The sequence below is a fragment of the Pantherophis guttatus genome, chromosome 4, assembly GCF_059756535.1.
Source record: "Pantherophis guttatus breed Tessera chromosome 4, ASM5975653v1, whole genome shotgun sequence".
NCBI lineage: Eukaryota > Metazoa > Chordata > Lepidosauria > Squamata > Colubridae > Pantherophis > Pantherophis guttatus.
This window is the reverse complement of record NC_142066.1, coordinates 136,467,631-136,483,539: the sequence shown is the minus strand read 5'-3', so window position 1 is coordinate 136,483,539 and position 15,909 is coordinate 136,467,631. Positions and strand designations below refer to the sequence as shown.

The following is a 15,909-nucleotide window of genomic DNA, read 5'->3' as shown; positions in this document are numbered from 1 at the left end:
TTGTTGCTGGTTGTTTTATCCCTGCCTCCCAATTACTGCCTTTTGGCCTTGGCTCGGGGAAAGGTTTGGAGGGAGAAGCTGAGAGTCCTGGACAATGGCTGCTGCTCCATCTGCAGGAAAGGAGTTGAACTCTGTTGGCTTTATGTCACCCAGCCGCTGTGAAAGAATGGCTGTGGCCATCTGCCTGCACTGCAGCTACTTGATCCAGATGCCCCATCGCTGTGAGAGAGCGAGGGCCCCCAGCTTTGCTCATATCCAACCGTATTGCTATCTCACGCCTCTAGGACCATCACTGACACCCAGAGTTACTCTCCCTTACCTCATCACACTTATATGGCTTACACCTCGGCAGATCTGCTTGCACTGTGAGATGCTCCCCTCTCGCGGCGGTGGCCTTCCACTCTATCAAAGGCCTACCTCAAGGACGGGCTTTGGAGCCCCGAGAGGTGGCAAGTTCTAAAGCGGGGATTGAGGGGTTTTTTAATCAGCCTTTTAATGATCTTTAAAGGGGAACTGGGAGAACGACCAAGGGCGATGGGGAGGTAATCCACCAAGGTCGGAGCCGAGCCCGGCACGGGGTAACGGTTTGGAGGGTGCAGGACGAGGGTCTGGGGAGGTGATGGAGGTCCATCCTAATGAGGGTTGTTCTATCAGCACGGTGGATGGGAGGGGCAGATATGGTGGGAGCAGGGGGCCATACCATGTGCCGGGGGTGTGCACTTGCTGTTTGACAGCATTTGCGCAACCCGGTCCCCAATGCTCCTCTCGGGTACTAGGTTGCACAGATACTCAGGACCGGGCCTTCGGCTGATGCTGTGCAACGTCAGGTCCGTGGTAAATAAGTCCCCCTCATCTACGATCTTATACAGGAGGGGGGAGTGGACCTGGCGGGTATTACGGAGACCTGGTTGGGCCAGAGGGAGGGGTCCTTCTGGTTGAGATGTGCCCACCAGGCTTCAGAGCATTCCATCAGCCAAGGGCCCAGGGTAGGGGCAGGGGTGGGGTGGCGGTTATTATTAAAGAAGGTCTTGGTCCGAGGGAGACCACTGTGCCACAGATTGCCAGATGTGAGTCCCTCTTTATGAGGTGGGGTCAGGGGGTTCAGATGGGCTTGTTGCTAACATACCTGGCTCCCTGCCACGTGGCAATGGCCCTACCCGAGCTACTCGACATGATAGCCACGGTGGCAGTTGATACACCCAGGCTTATGGTCATGGGTGATTTCAACTTGCCATCCATTGGTGAAATGTCCAAGATGGCCCGGGAGTTCATGGCCCCACTCACAGGGAGGGGACACACTCTGGACTTGATTTTTGTCTCTGGCCAGTGGTTAGGTGGTCTTCTTATAGGGGATATAGAGATGGAACCCTTGTCATGGACAGATCACTCGCTCCTTCGCCTGGACCTTCGAACCGCTACACCCCATCGCAGGGAGGCGGAACCAATAAGATGGGTCTGCCCCAGGTGCCTGATGGATCTGGATAGGTTCCAGACGGAGCTTGGGCCATTTCCTGAGGACCTGGCACACGACTCGGTCGATGACCTGGTACTGCCTGGGATCGGGTGGCTGGGCGGGCTTTAGATCGAGTCGTGCCTTTGCGGCCTCTGACCCAGTGCCGATCCCGTGGGGCTCCATGGTTTACCGAGGAGCTGAGGGAGAGGAAGCGCCAGAAAAGATGCCTAGAGAGCGGTTGGAGGGCCAGTCTCGCGGAATCTGACCGAACACTGGTAAGGTCGCATATTAAGACCTACCTAGTGGCGATAAAGGCAGCAAAGTTTAATTACTTTTCCGCCCTTATTGCGTCATCAGATAATTGTCCAGCCGCCCTGTTCAGGGTGACCCACTCCCTGTTACATCCGGGAGTGCGGGAGGACCCCCTGGAAGGCAGGGCCGAGGAATTCGGAAAATATCTATATGACAAAATCGCACAGATTTGGGGGGATTTGGACTCTGACTGGGTAGATTCGGGCAGGGTAGCGAGGAATAATCTTAAGAATGTTATCTGGGAAGAGTTTGACTCTGTGACCCCTGATGACGTGGACAAGATTTTGGGGAGACTTAGTGTGGCCACATGTTTGCTGGATCCGTGTCCCTCCTGGTTAGTACTGGCTTCCCAGGAGGTTACACGAGGCTGGCTCCAGGGAATTATCAACGCTTCATTGAAGGAGGGTTACCTCCCCACAGCCTTGAAAGAGGCGGTGATGAGGCCTCTCCTCAAGAAGCCTTCCCTGGACCCAGCAGTATTAGCCAACTACCGTCCCGTCTCCAACCTTCGCTTTGTGGCGAAGGTTGTTGAGAGTGTGGTCGCATGACAGTTTCCACAATACCTGGAGGAAACGTCTTATCTAGATCCATTCCAGTCGGCTTCAGGCCTGGATACAGCACGGAAACGGCATTGGTCACATTGGTAGATGATCTCTGGAGGGCTTGGGACAGGGGTTGTTCCTCTGTTCTGGTCCTGTTAGACCTCTCAGTGGCATTTGATACCATCGACCATGGTATCATGCTGCACCGGTTGGAAGAGTTGGGGATGGGGGGCACCGTGTTACGGTGATTCTCCTCCTTTCTCTCGGACCGGTCGCAGTTTGTGTTGGCAGGGGGGCAGAGGTCGACCTCAAGATGCCTCATATGTGGGGTGCCTCAGGGGTTGGTTTTCTCGCCCCTTTTGTTCAACATCTATGTGAAGCCGCTGGGTGAGATCATCCGTGGCTTCGGGGTGAAGTACCACCAGTACGCTGATGACACCCAGCTGTACATCTCCACCCCGGGTCGCTCCAATGATGCCATTGAAGTGATGTCCCGGTGCCTGGAGGCCATGCGGATCTGGATGGGGAGGAATAGGCTCAGACTCAACCCATCCAAGACTGAGTGGCTGTGGTTTCCGGAATCCCGATATAATCAGTTGACTCCATCACTGACTATTGGGGGTGAGTCCTTGGCCCCCATGGAGAGGGCTTGCAATTTGGGTGTCCTCCTGGATACACAGCTGTCCTTGGAGGAACATCTGACGACTGTAGCCAGGGGGACCTTTTATCAGGTTCGCCTGATCCGCCAGTTGCGGCCCTTCCTAGATCGGGATTCCTTGTGCACAGTCACCCATGCCCTCGTCACTCTCGCCTGGACTACGGCAATGCTTTCTACATGGGGCTCCCCTTAAAGAGGACTTGGAGACTCCAGCTGGTCCAGAATGCGGCCGCGTGGGTAGTTACGGGAGCTGCATGTCGCTCCCACATAACACCTCTCCTGCGTGAGCTGCACTGGCTCCCAGTGGTCTTCCAGGTGCACTTCCAGGTGTTGCTTATCACCTTTAAAGTGCTCCGTGGCATAGGACTGGATATCTTCGAGACCGCCTGCTGCCATCAATGGCCTCCCATCGACCTGTGCGCTCCCACAGAGAGAGCCTCCTCAGGGTGCCATCGGCCAAGCAATGCAGACTGGTGGCCCCAAGGGGGAGGGCCTTCTCTGTGGGGACACCTGCCCTCTGGAATCAACTGCCCCCAGAGATACGAAGAATTCAAGATCTCAGTGCCTTCTACCGTGCCCTGAAGACCTTTCTTTTTCAACAAGCCGGGCTGGCTTAACACTTTTTAAAATGTTTTTAATAGGTTTGTTATTGTTCTTTTAATTATGGGGCCAAACATATATATATCTTTTAAAATTGTTTTTAATGTTTGTATCTATGTTTTTTACTTTGGCTGTACACCGCTCTGAGTCCTTCAGGAGAAGGGCGGTATATAAATTTGATAATAAATAAATAAATAAATAAATAAATAAATAAATAAATAAACAAACTTAGAACTAAGGAGAAATTTCCTGACAATTAGAACAATTAATAAGTGGAACAACTTGCCTACAGAAGTTGTGAATGCTCCATCACTGGAAATTTTTAAGAAGATGTTGGATAATCATTTGTCTGAAGTGGTGTAGAGTTTCCTGCCTGGGCAGGGGGTTGGACTAGAAGACTTACAAGGTCCCTTCCAACTCTGTTATTCTATTTCTATTTCTAAAAAGGTCATACAGTGGGACTTGGTCAATTAATAACTCTAATGCTTAGCAACAGAAATTTTGAGCTCTATTGTGATTGTAAACAAGGACTACCTGTACATAAAATGGAGTTTTATTTTTTCAATCTCTTCTCCACTTTTTATCATCAGTACTGATTTGAAAATATGAAACAATCCTAAATAGAAGCAAATTCTATTCTTACTACTGTCATATCCAATTTGGTATTTCTTAGATGAGCTGGATTACCACTCCCTTGATATTCAGTTAGCATAGCTCACAGCCTTTCTTAATAATTTGAGGAATGCAGGTTTTTTCTTTGGGAAATTTTTCTTGACATACGTATCTTGACAAGTTTCCTTCTATTACAATATGCTGTGATAGTTCAAAACAATTAGTCAATTATGCAATATATCAAGAGAATTCTGTTCAGAAAGATGTATAGTCCTCAGTTTATGATTATAATTTAATGGTCATTCCAAATATGATGGGCTCCAAATAGGTGCAGTACATCCCATATAGCATTTCTGACTGTAAAATGCCATCACCCTGCCTCTTAATTCAGAAGAATAACAACTAGCTGATCTTTATAACTGGTTGCAATGTCCGAGGTCATATAAACAAAATTTGTGAAGGTTTTTTTGCCAGTTTCCAGCATTTTTTGTCAATTTCTGGCAAAAGGCATAATTCAGAAGAATGGGTTTACATTAAAAGCACTGCATTTGTTTAATGAATATGGATTTTCTTAACATTGCAATGATTCACTCATGAACACTGCAAAAAGTCAAATAATTGGGTCCAATCACCCCAATGAGTCAAGTTTCAAATTGTGGTCCTAACTTGAGGTCAAGTTATATAAGGAAGGTATGTCAACATCTAATATTACCCAATTGTGCAATTGATTCTTGAACTTCTTTAGCATACTTTCCTTCATCAGATAACTTCTTTTTGTAAAATGGTAACCTGCAGAATTAAATGTATCAATTATTACAGATGTTTTTTAAAAAGCATGAGAGAAATAATGATAAATACTTGAATAATGATGACTACAATTTTCATGAAAAGATAAAAATGTATGTTATTTCTAACTACTGATTTCATTTTAATATTTTATAGATCTGCCAACTATATATGGATTATAAACTTAATCCATGTTTGGATTATGAATATGACCATGGCCTTTTCCAATCTTAATCTAATACTCTAAAATAGTACAATCCTCTAGCTGTGTAGCAGTTCTATCAAGGACAACCTGAAAAGCACTGAAGAAAAACATTAAAGGATATTTTAATGCTACTAAGATGTTTAAAACATACAGTAATAAACTTTGGTTCATTCCTCTCTTTAGGAAATAGCAATGAAATATTTAGATTTTGCAACTGCATTATTATAATTAGTGAATATGTATATGCCCACTATGTGGCAGCAAAGTTAAACAATATAAGTGGAGGAGAAGACATAATCTTAAAGGTACTTAAGGATAATCTCAGTACATTTGAAAAATTCAAGACTGAGAATACCTTTAGCACTTTTAATAAGTAGTTATACTAAGATCCATAATATTTACTAAGAATGATTGGTTGTGTTTCAGGAAAACTAGCACACAATTGCTGTTTAAGTGTGATATATAGGACAACAAGCAGAACTACTTGACTGAGTTCCTAAATATTTGATGTTGGGCTAATTAAATTCATTTAACCTATTAAAATACCTGCAACAGTTAATAAAAGTATGGGGTCTTATAGATTAGAAATACTTTCTATTGATTTGTTGTTACTTAGATTTTCATTAATTTTATATGAAAGTTGAATCCACAAATTTAGATAAAGGTTTTATATATCTGAATGATATATAAACGAAGGGTTTTCTTTTTCAAATTAATTTTGAATGAAATGTAACATTATAATCTTTACTCAGTTTATTTAATACAATCATAATTTGTGGAGAATATTTTCCCCAATATCTAAATTATAATTATAACATTCTAAATGTTGAAGTCATATGCTTTTGCTAAGATGAAAATAAATGCATATTATTTCTGGCCACTAAAACTACAAGACTTGTTAATATCAGAATAAAACAGAGGCATTAATTAAGTACTTACCCATACAATTTAAGAATTTCACATGTAATTTCTATAAAAACATTGCCCATTGTCTGAATTTTCTCCACACATAAGTTTAAAATTTTAGAGATTTGTGCTAAATCATTCAGAGGCTTATAATGATTAACAGTCAAGGAAAATGGTTACAGAAAGCACAATTTTGCATAACATTTTGCATAACAAATTAAAAATAAACAAACAAACCAAAATCCCAAACTTTAGTTGTAAAATTAATAACAATTTTTATGTTGGTAACTGTGCTAGAATTCTAATAGTAAAGAAGATAAATAAATCTTTCAGAGTTACTTAATATCAAGTCTCAGGGTAACACCCTTTTTTCCAAATAATATTTTAATAATTAATGAAAATAGATGAGTAGACTCTCAACTCTAAAATATATTTAGTGCCTTCCAAATTAGCTAGAAACAATTTTCATTGCTCTCAGAGAGCAGTCCATTGAATATACTTATTGGGAATTGCAAACCATAATCTAATATATTTGAGGTGCACCAGATTGGAAGAGACAGCTCTAATGGACATCAGCCATCCAAACTAGCCATATTGGTCATATAGTAGCAAAATAATCCTAGATTGTATGATGTTCCCCCATTACCAATCATAAAATAACTACATATATGAGATTCTGCCTAACATAAAATATGCAGAAGTAGATCCTATTCTGTTCTGCATTACACACAATATATAGAAGTTGCTTGCATTATTTGATATATTATGAGATAATCTATATAAATAATGCAAGCAATTGAACAGAGAAAGCAAGTAGGATTTTGTCAATGAAAAGGAGTAAGACACAACAAAAAGAGGGAAATGACCATAGAACGGGATATTTTATGGAACTGTGTGTTCAGCTGAATATATAGGATAAATTTGGTGAGCTACTAAGCAACATTACTCAGACTCATAAGAAGTGTTTTATAAAATATTTCAGCTGTCTTCCCTGGCTATGACCAGAGAACTGTTAATTTGGATAAGAACTCTGAACCATAAAGCATTGACTGCACTATGCAAGGCAGATCATTTCTTATATATAAGACTTCATTCTTGTTAGCAATAAAGATTTTAAACTATTCATATCTGGCAATCTTCTGCAAAATTGGGCCAATTAGAAAAGTTAAATGTCTGGAGAGCTAAGACTAACATGTTCTGGTGTGAAGCTTCACAATGAGAGCTGAAAAGGTAATCTCCAGAGTAATGCTAATTGCAATGGTGTGTCTGAAAATGCCAATTGTGGATTAGAGTGATTTACAGCCTACATAAAGATTGTAAGGGGAATATAAATAAAACAATGGGAGCATGCTAAAGGAATTTGGCAGTGCATGATAGGAACTGATTAAGAAAACAATTGTCCATGAAAAAAAGAATCATACAAAGAAAAAAGCCCAATGGATAAAGGCTACCAAAAGTAAGAGACATAAGAGACATAAAATATTCTGTACCTCTGGGCTTACAAGAAACAGCCTTCAGTAGAAAACATACTTACATATATTTACAAACACACACATTGCAGAACAGAAGACAGGAAGAAGGAGCCCTGAAGGGCAGAGGGGACGCAGCTGTGCCCTTCAACATATAAAAGATTTGCAGTACTTGGCAAATTCATTAGAATGAAGAACTGAAATAAGCCTGTGGTGACTGAACCTACCAGCCTGTGAAATTTGCTGCTTGGCAATATAGGTTAGAAATGTGACATAGCAGCTGTCAAGACGGATCCAATCCACAATCCTTTATTGCTAATATACATCAGGACAAGTAAAATGGCAAATGACATTATAGTCAAATCATAATAGATTTTGAAGATCTAGCAAGGAAGTTGAAAGACCTGGCATTATCATCAATCTTACCACTTCACAGAAATGTTCTCAAACAAGAGAGAATATACAATACAATGTTGCAAATGAATTGATACAATGACAATACTGTCAGTTCAAGACATTTAATTTCTGTCACTTTCTACTGAATGCTGGACATTTAGCCAAAGAATGGCGAGCTTGACCAGGAAGACTTTAAATGAGATCCTGCACATGGATTTGAACAAAAAATTCCTGAAATAGATCTCAGAGGAAGATCTGTGTACTGTACAAGATACTGGGGACATTGTTAACATAGACCCCATTGAAACACTCATAAAGAACATTGGTTTATAAAGTTGATGGCTCTTTTTGTGTTAATATCGAAGAGTATTAACTAAGATTATGAACTATATGGATCGGCTTTGGTTTGAAGGCTTAACAGTTCCTACTGACTTAGACCATTCCCAGAACAGCCAGATTGGTGTGGTACAGATTAATTTTTTTAGTAGTAATCCAATTTTTATTCATATATTTTTATTTTATACAATGATTACAATATAATTATTAATTATTATAATTATTATAATTATATTACAATGTAATTTAGAAAGTAAACAAACTTAAAATTGATAAATATTATTTTGTCTTTTTCTGTTCAGGGAATAGAAGTATTTTTGGCTTCTAATTTTGCATGTAACAAAACAAGAGAAAAGGATACGATTCCATATTCATAGTGCTTTGCAACCTTCTGACATGCTTGGATTTGTTCTTCTATATTCTTAAAAAAAAGTAATGAGAGTAGCAAAAGGAAAACATGTATTTAATATTTGCAACAATCTGCTCTTCAAAGAAGATAGAAGATTCAATGTGTCACCAGCATTGCTTTGCATGTCTTGTGGCTTTCCCCTTAGTTTTGAGGAAAATATGTCAATCAGTTTTAAGTAGTAGCAAGACAAAGTTACTGTTTTGCTTACCATGCAAGCATAATCCCAAAACAACAACAGCACGTATGCATTTGCAATCATGCTAGAGCTAATAAGAATCTTCTAGATTTCTTTAAGCACTCTATACAATATATACAGAATATATTACTAGCTTTAAATTCTACTGGAATAAATAGAAATAAGTTTTATTTCTAAAACTTATTATTTGCTCCAATATACTTACTGAGTCAGTTTCTTCAAGCAATTTGATCACGTGATTAAGGTCCACATATATGAAGTGATTTCCCTAAAATATTCATTTAAATAAGATTGTAATGGTTAGTAATTTCTATGAAGGTAACAGCTCTTCCATTTCTAACTTGTTTACCTATAAAATCTGAAAAGAAACTTGTTTCTTTTACTTTTAATAAATGGTATTTGTAAATTTTACATGTTGTCTCAATATAAAATTCAAACAGAGAATGGTTTTGGTTTCAGATATAATTATGAAGCAACTCTAGATAAAAACTTAGAAGTTAAACTGGGGAGGTAAACAATTAAAGAAGATCTACAATAATCAAAGGATGGGGTTAAAATATTCTACCTACCTACCTACCTACCTTTCCATCCACCCACCCACCCATCTAATATAAATATGCATAGATTTTAATATTCCATAAATTCATACCAACTGTATTTGTTCATTTATTCAAAGATATGTCAGAACCTTATTTTGAGATAAAACTATAAAAAGCCTGTGGTATGACTACAAATGTATAGTGTTCTTGTGATTGCACCAAAGCATGCCACCCTCCATCCTCTTTCCCCAGCCCTGCTGCACTAACATATATCTTTCTTCGGCCTTCCCATGCTTGTATATACCCAGACTGCTCTCACATCTAGACTGCTGCTGCAAAGTGATGTGGTCACAAGACACTGCACTTTATGAATGCACTTCTTAGGAACAGCAAATCTGATCTCAATTTCAGCCATAACTCAAAGACTACCTGAATTTGAGCAAGACTGATGTCATCTCTAACAGCTGGATTTTGTACTTCAATGAGAATAATGACCAAACTATATTGTTGAAGAATAGTTGAATTCTTCATTTATGCTACCAGAAGCCTTATCCTAGTATAGTAACATTGAAGTAGTTTGATCTCTATTTAATCAAAGGCAAATCTCTCTGCAATATTTTAGCACAAATAATGTAAATAAATAAGTTTCAAATTACTTTTTGTTTTGTTTTTCTTTCTTCGCATGTTTTATTCTTTTATTCTTGAAATTTGTATTTTGTATTTAATCTTTAAAAAGTTTTCAAAAGTTCTTACTAAGTAATTCTAGGAACTAAAAGATTTTAATCTATTTTTACTACAAAATACATTTGATCACAAATCACAGCTGTAACAAATATAAATAAAATAAAAATGCTTTTGGTCTTGTTAAAAAGATAAGAACTTAAATAGGCATAACAATATACTGTTTCAGATTTTTCGAAGCCTTAAACAAATTAATTACCAAATTTATATGGCAGGGGAAAAAACTCAGGATTAAATTAAAACTTTTACAAGATACGAAAAACAAAGGGGGATTGGCACTTCTGGAGTGGGAAATATATTATCATGCATCTATTTTAACTTGGTTAAAAGACTGGATGGAATTAAGGAACAAAAGGGTTTTAACTATAGAAGGACATGACCTGTCAGTAGGATGGCATGCTTTCGTATGGGATGAAAAACATAAAACACATAGCTATTTTCAAAGGCATATATTAAGGAATGCACTTTTACAGATTTGGCAAAAAATAAAAAAAACAGCATTATACAAAAATTCCAATGTGGCTATCCACAACAGAAGCATTGAAACATCCAAATTTAATCAATATAGAAAAGGTAATTAGATATAATTATTTGTTAAATGAACAGGGAAATTTGAAAACAAAACAAGAATTAGAACAAGATTTAGGCAGGGAGATTGGACATACACACAAATTCAGTCTAAATATAAAGAGGACATAAAACTATATGAAATACAAATGGATCAGCAAGAATTGGACAAAATTATACAGGGAACAGAGGAAAAATTAATTAGTAAATATATAAATATTTATTGAGATAAGATGGAAGAGGAAGTCGCCAAGGAAACAATGATTAAATGGGCAAACTTTTTTAGATATAATATAGAATTGGAGAGATGGGAAAAATGTGGCAAACAATATAAAATTGACTATGTCTGCGACATTCAAAGAAAACCAGTTTAAGATGTTTTACAGATGGCATCTGCCTCAGGCAAGGCTTGCCAAGATGTTTCTGAATAGTTCACCAACATGTTGCAAGTAAAAACAGGCTTATGGAATGTATTACCATCTATGGTGGACATGCCCTTTTGCAAAAATGGGCCAAAATCAGAAAATGGCTGGAAGAAATAATTGACCAACCCACAGATTGGAAACTGGAGACATTTCTGTTGGGAATATTTACTAGGAAATATATTGAAATACAATATCGAATTTTACATATAATAATGGCTGCAAGAATATCATATGCACAGAACTGGAAAAATGATAAGATGCCAACTGAAGAAGAACTGATAAGGAAAATTCTGGAATGTGCTGAGATGGATAAATTAACAAAGGAGATAAAGAAAAAGAAGATATAGATTGCTATGCAGTATGGAACAAATGGTATAATTGGCTGGAGAGTAGAAATAGTATATAAGAATTAATGAGGGAAGGTCACAAATGGATAAATGCCTGTAAAATAATTGATAGTTATAGTATTATATGTGAAGGAATATATATAGAAATATGGGATAATGGGACAATAAGGAAAATATATTTAAAGAAGAGTAAGGGGGAAATGTAAATAAGAGAAGATTACCGCTGCAAAATTGTTGTAAAAAGGGAATATATGTTTTGTGTTTGTGTATGTCATGTCCTATAGATTTTTTTTAAAAAAAGATATGGTCTCAGCATTTAAAAAATAAAAGGCTTCAGTGTTTAGAATAAAGTCTTGTAAGGAATTTATCTGTAAGTATATATACACAAGTATCATTCTGTAATACATGTATGCTCACATTTAAATTAAATTCAGGTAGTCCTTGAAGTTCATTTAGTGACCATTCAAAAAGGCAGTGAAAAAGTGACTTATGACCATTTTTCACACTTATGACCGCTGCAGCATCCCTATATTTACATGATCAAAATTCAGAAGCTTGGCAAATGGTTCATATTTATGACGATTGCAGTGTCCCGGGATCACATGATCAGCTTTTGCGATCTTCTGACAAGCAAAAGCAATGGGGAAGTCAGATTCATTTAACAACCAGATTACTAACATAACAATTGCATGATTCACTTAACAACAATGGCAAGAAAAATTGTAAAATGGGGCAAAACTCACTTAACCAATGTTTCATTTAGCAACATTTTGCGCTCAATTGTGATCATAAATCTAGGACTACTTTTGAGCTCAATTGTAGTTGTAAATTGAGGACTACCTGCAGTTGTTTCTGTCTCACAAAAAATGAGTATTGGTCCTCAGTTTGCTTCTGCACCAACATCCTGCCCACTCTGACTTGTTACTTTTAGTTTATGTTTTTAAGGTCTACTTTATGTTCCTATACCCTGCATAAGTGCTATCGTACACAACAAAATAAAAGTGCACTTTTGTTTACCCTTGCCTAAATTTTCTTCCACTGTCTGTTGTCTGTTTTGGGTCTCCTCAGAGAAGAACATGGATGGTTTTCTCCAGAACCATTCCCAGGAGAAAGAGAGAGGGGTAGCCGTTGTTAATTACAGAATAACAGGATTGGAAGGGACTTGGAAGTCTTCTAGTCCAAGCCCCTGCTCAGGCAGGAAAGCCTGTACCATTTAAGAGAAATGGTTGTTCAGTCTTTTCTTACAAACCTCCAGCTGTGGGGAGCACCCACAACCTCTGGAGGCAAGTCCTGCCACTGATTAATTGTTCTAACCATCAGGAAATTTTAACACCCCTCAGGCAGATTCAAATGCAACAAACCCTTCTTTGATAAATGCAGTAGAAAAACCCCACATTTCAAGAGTGGTATAGGGGGAAAAAAGAGAAACACACTTGCTCTTTTGACTGCCACTTTTTGCATTTGACAGGACCCGTTTCGCAAGGCCTGGCAGTCCTGGCTAAATGGCCCAAATAATTGGAAAAAAAAAAGGAGGAGGAGGAGGAGGAGGAGGAGAAGGGGGAGGAGGAGGAGGAGAAGGAAGAGGAGGAGGAGGAGGAGAAGAAAAAAAAGGAGGAGGACGAGGAGGAGGAGAAGGAGGAGAAGAGGAGGAAGGAGGAGGAGGAGGAGGAGGAGAAGAAGAAAAAAAAGAAGGAGGAGGAGGAGGAGAAAGAGAAGGAGGAGGAGGAGAAGGAGGAGAAGGAAGAGGAGGAGAAGAAGAAGAAGAAAGGAGGAGGAGAAGAAGAAGGAGGAGGAGGAGGAGAAAAAGGAGAAGGAGGAGGAGGAGAAGAAAAAAGGAGGAGGAGGAAGAGGAGGAGAAGGAAGAGGAGGAGGAGGAGGAGAAAAAAAGGAGGAGGAGGAGGAGGAGGAGGAGAAGGAGGAGAAGAAGAGGAAGGAGGAGGAGGAGGAGGAGGAGGAGGAGAAGAGGAAGGAGGAGGAGGAGGAGGAGGAGGAGAAGAGGAAGGAGGAGGAGGAGGAGGAGTAAGAAGGAGGAGGAGAAGAAGAAGAAGAAAGAAGGAGGAGGAGGAGGAGGAGAAGAAGAAGAGGAGGAGGAAGAGGAGGAGGAGGAGACGCTCCAGAACTGGGCAGAAACAGAGGGAATTGAATCTCTAACTTTCTCACCTGCTCGAGGCCGTTGCTGAGTTTGCTATCCAGCCTGGAGGAAGAGGAGAGATGCCTGTGTTTCTCGCTGAAAGAGGGAACCATGAGAATCGGCGAAACTTCCGGCAGAGCCGGAGAAGCCATGGCTCCGAAAAAGGATCGGCAACTCAGGCTTCAGCGCTGCCGCTTCCACTGAGGAAAACACAAACCGGCCGCCGTTGCCATGGGAGCGAGAGAAGCGTTAGCGGTCCCATGGGAGGAGCGGACGGCAGGCAAAGGAAAAAACGAAGAGAAAAGAAACCCAGCCCGCCCTCGACCAAAGCCCTCAGCTGGGGCGATGGGTCCCCTTGCCCAGGGAAGAGGCCTCGGGCTGCTGCAACCCCGAAATTATTGCTCCGTCCCGCCACCTCAGCTGCTTCGTTATTTATCATATGCCCTACGAAGACGCCGTTAGGTTAAGGTGTTTATAGTTTTGCGGAAGGGAAAGGCCCTAAGGAGCCAAAGTTTGGCTCCCTTCGAGCCAAAGCACGCTCATTGCCCGTAAGAAAAGCACCCCAAGGGAATGGCACCAAAACGACATTACTGCACTAATAATACCCCGCCGTAACCTTAGCGACATTAGCAGTGTCGTCGACAGCTTTAAAAAAGGAAGAAGCTCGTCCCAGCTCACCCATCGATCCAGTTCCTGGCTATTAGAAATGGATACAAACATGAGAAATCGTCATCGTAATTTTAAAAAGCATTTGTGCAGCCGTTCCCCCCCCCCCTTCCCCGCTGAAAGCCTTTATCAGGAAAAGTTTCTCTTGAAGTTTCAAAATCTCCGATTCTGATAGTGCAAAGTAATTTAAGGCAATGTTAAGATTCTCAATCCTGAAGATCCTCAACCTCTGCTTCAAGAGTGTCAACGTTTTCCATGTCAGTGTTTACTTGTCCTAAATGCTAATTAAGTCGTTTTCCAGAATAGGTTCATGACATGTCAGCAATACCATCAGGCCTATTCAGAAATGCTGCATATGTATTTTCTTTCTATAGTTATTCTTTAGGTATTTCGTTGCTTCAGGCTATAAATGTGTAAGGGGCTACAGCTTCTTCTATCCCTACTTTTGCGCACCATTGCAATGCAGATATGAAATGGTGGGATTTGCAATGTGAATCCATACTTTGTCATTTCGGCTTTATTTATTTTCACCTAACTCAAACTGTGGCTCAGTACAGTACACAATATAAACACAATAAATCAAAAAGGGGAAAAGTATAATCATATAAAAATAAGCAGACAAAAATTATTGAGGACACAAAAACCCAAACATGGGGAGTCTCATGCACATTTACCGATAGATAATCCTGATGAAACACCTTCCATCAGATCACAAGTAATCAGAATAGATATCCATTCCTAATCACAATTTAGGAATAAAGGTCACCCTCCAATTTCCTTCTTTTAAATCTAAGAATTTATGTGCCCTAGAAAACTTGCCATTAAAACGAGTCTTCAAAAAGATTTTGCTACAAATTTGTTACACGAGGCTTGCCCATTGCAATATAGCTAGGAATTTTTTTAAATGCAAAACTAGATCAAAGTGAACATCACTCAACAATACCAGACTACTGGTGGATTTTAAAAGCATAACTTTAGCATATTTATCTCATGTTCATTCGATCAAGCAAACCTTATGCACTATGAAATCTCTGATAGACTGATAGACAACAGAGATGGATGGGCTGTGAGAACTCTCTGAAACAACCTTCAATGGAGCGGAAAAGATATATCAGACATATTTCTTCAGCTGTTATTGGTAATGTCAAATTATCCCAACATCGTAGCCTGAGCTGTAATTGATTAATGATTATTCATTAATCTACAGAGGTCATTCACCTTTGTGAGCAGCATTAGGATCTTCTTATTTCTGCTTCTACCTCGATCATGCTATACCTTTAGAGAATACAAGAAACTTGTTAGAAGGATGGATTCAAGAATTCCTTTCATGACCTGGTGCATCCTAGAATGTTTCTGAACATTTGTGTTTTATATCAACATCCGTATGTCATTCAACAAATTTAACACTTCCACTCCATAATGTCTAGCTAATCCTGTAAAAATTGCCATATTCAGAAGGTATTGGTATTCTACAGAATGGAGAGATTTAGAACAAAAAAATAGTGATAGGAACCTTTCTGCTATAAATTGGATGAGTAGCCACTTCTTAGGATGATGTTGCTGTGTTTTATTGATACGATGTTTTATTTTCATGTTGAATTTTTGTTGCATTA

The 15,909-nt window shown here is 39.5% G+C and overlaps 1 protein-coding gene across 1 annotated transcript in view; it reads right to left on the bottom strand.

Annotated features, from left to right (window-relative positions):
• CFAP69 (cilia and flagella associated protein 69) overlaps window positions 1–14,287 on the bottom strand; it is a 47,705-nt gene extending 33,418 nt beyond the window's left edge. Inside the window, exons 1-5 of the mRNA XM_034401828.3 lie at window positions 13,660–14,287; window positions 9,086–9,148; window positions 8,637–8,696; window positions 6,108–6,220; window positions 4,890–4,966 (exon numbers count right to left, since the gene is read on the bottom strand). Coding sequence (XP_034257719.1) covers window positions 4,890–4,966; window positions 6,108–6,220; window positions 8,637–8,696; window positions 9,086–9,148; window positions 13,660–13,782 — 436 coding nt within the window. The 5' untranslated portion in view covers window positions 13,783–14,287. The remainder of the gene's footprint in view (window positions 1–4,889; window positions 4,967–6,107; window positions 6,221–8,636; window positions 8,697–9,085; window positions 9,149–13,659) is intronic.
• Window positions 14,288–15,909: the final 1,622 nt, after the last annotated feature.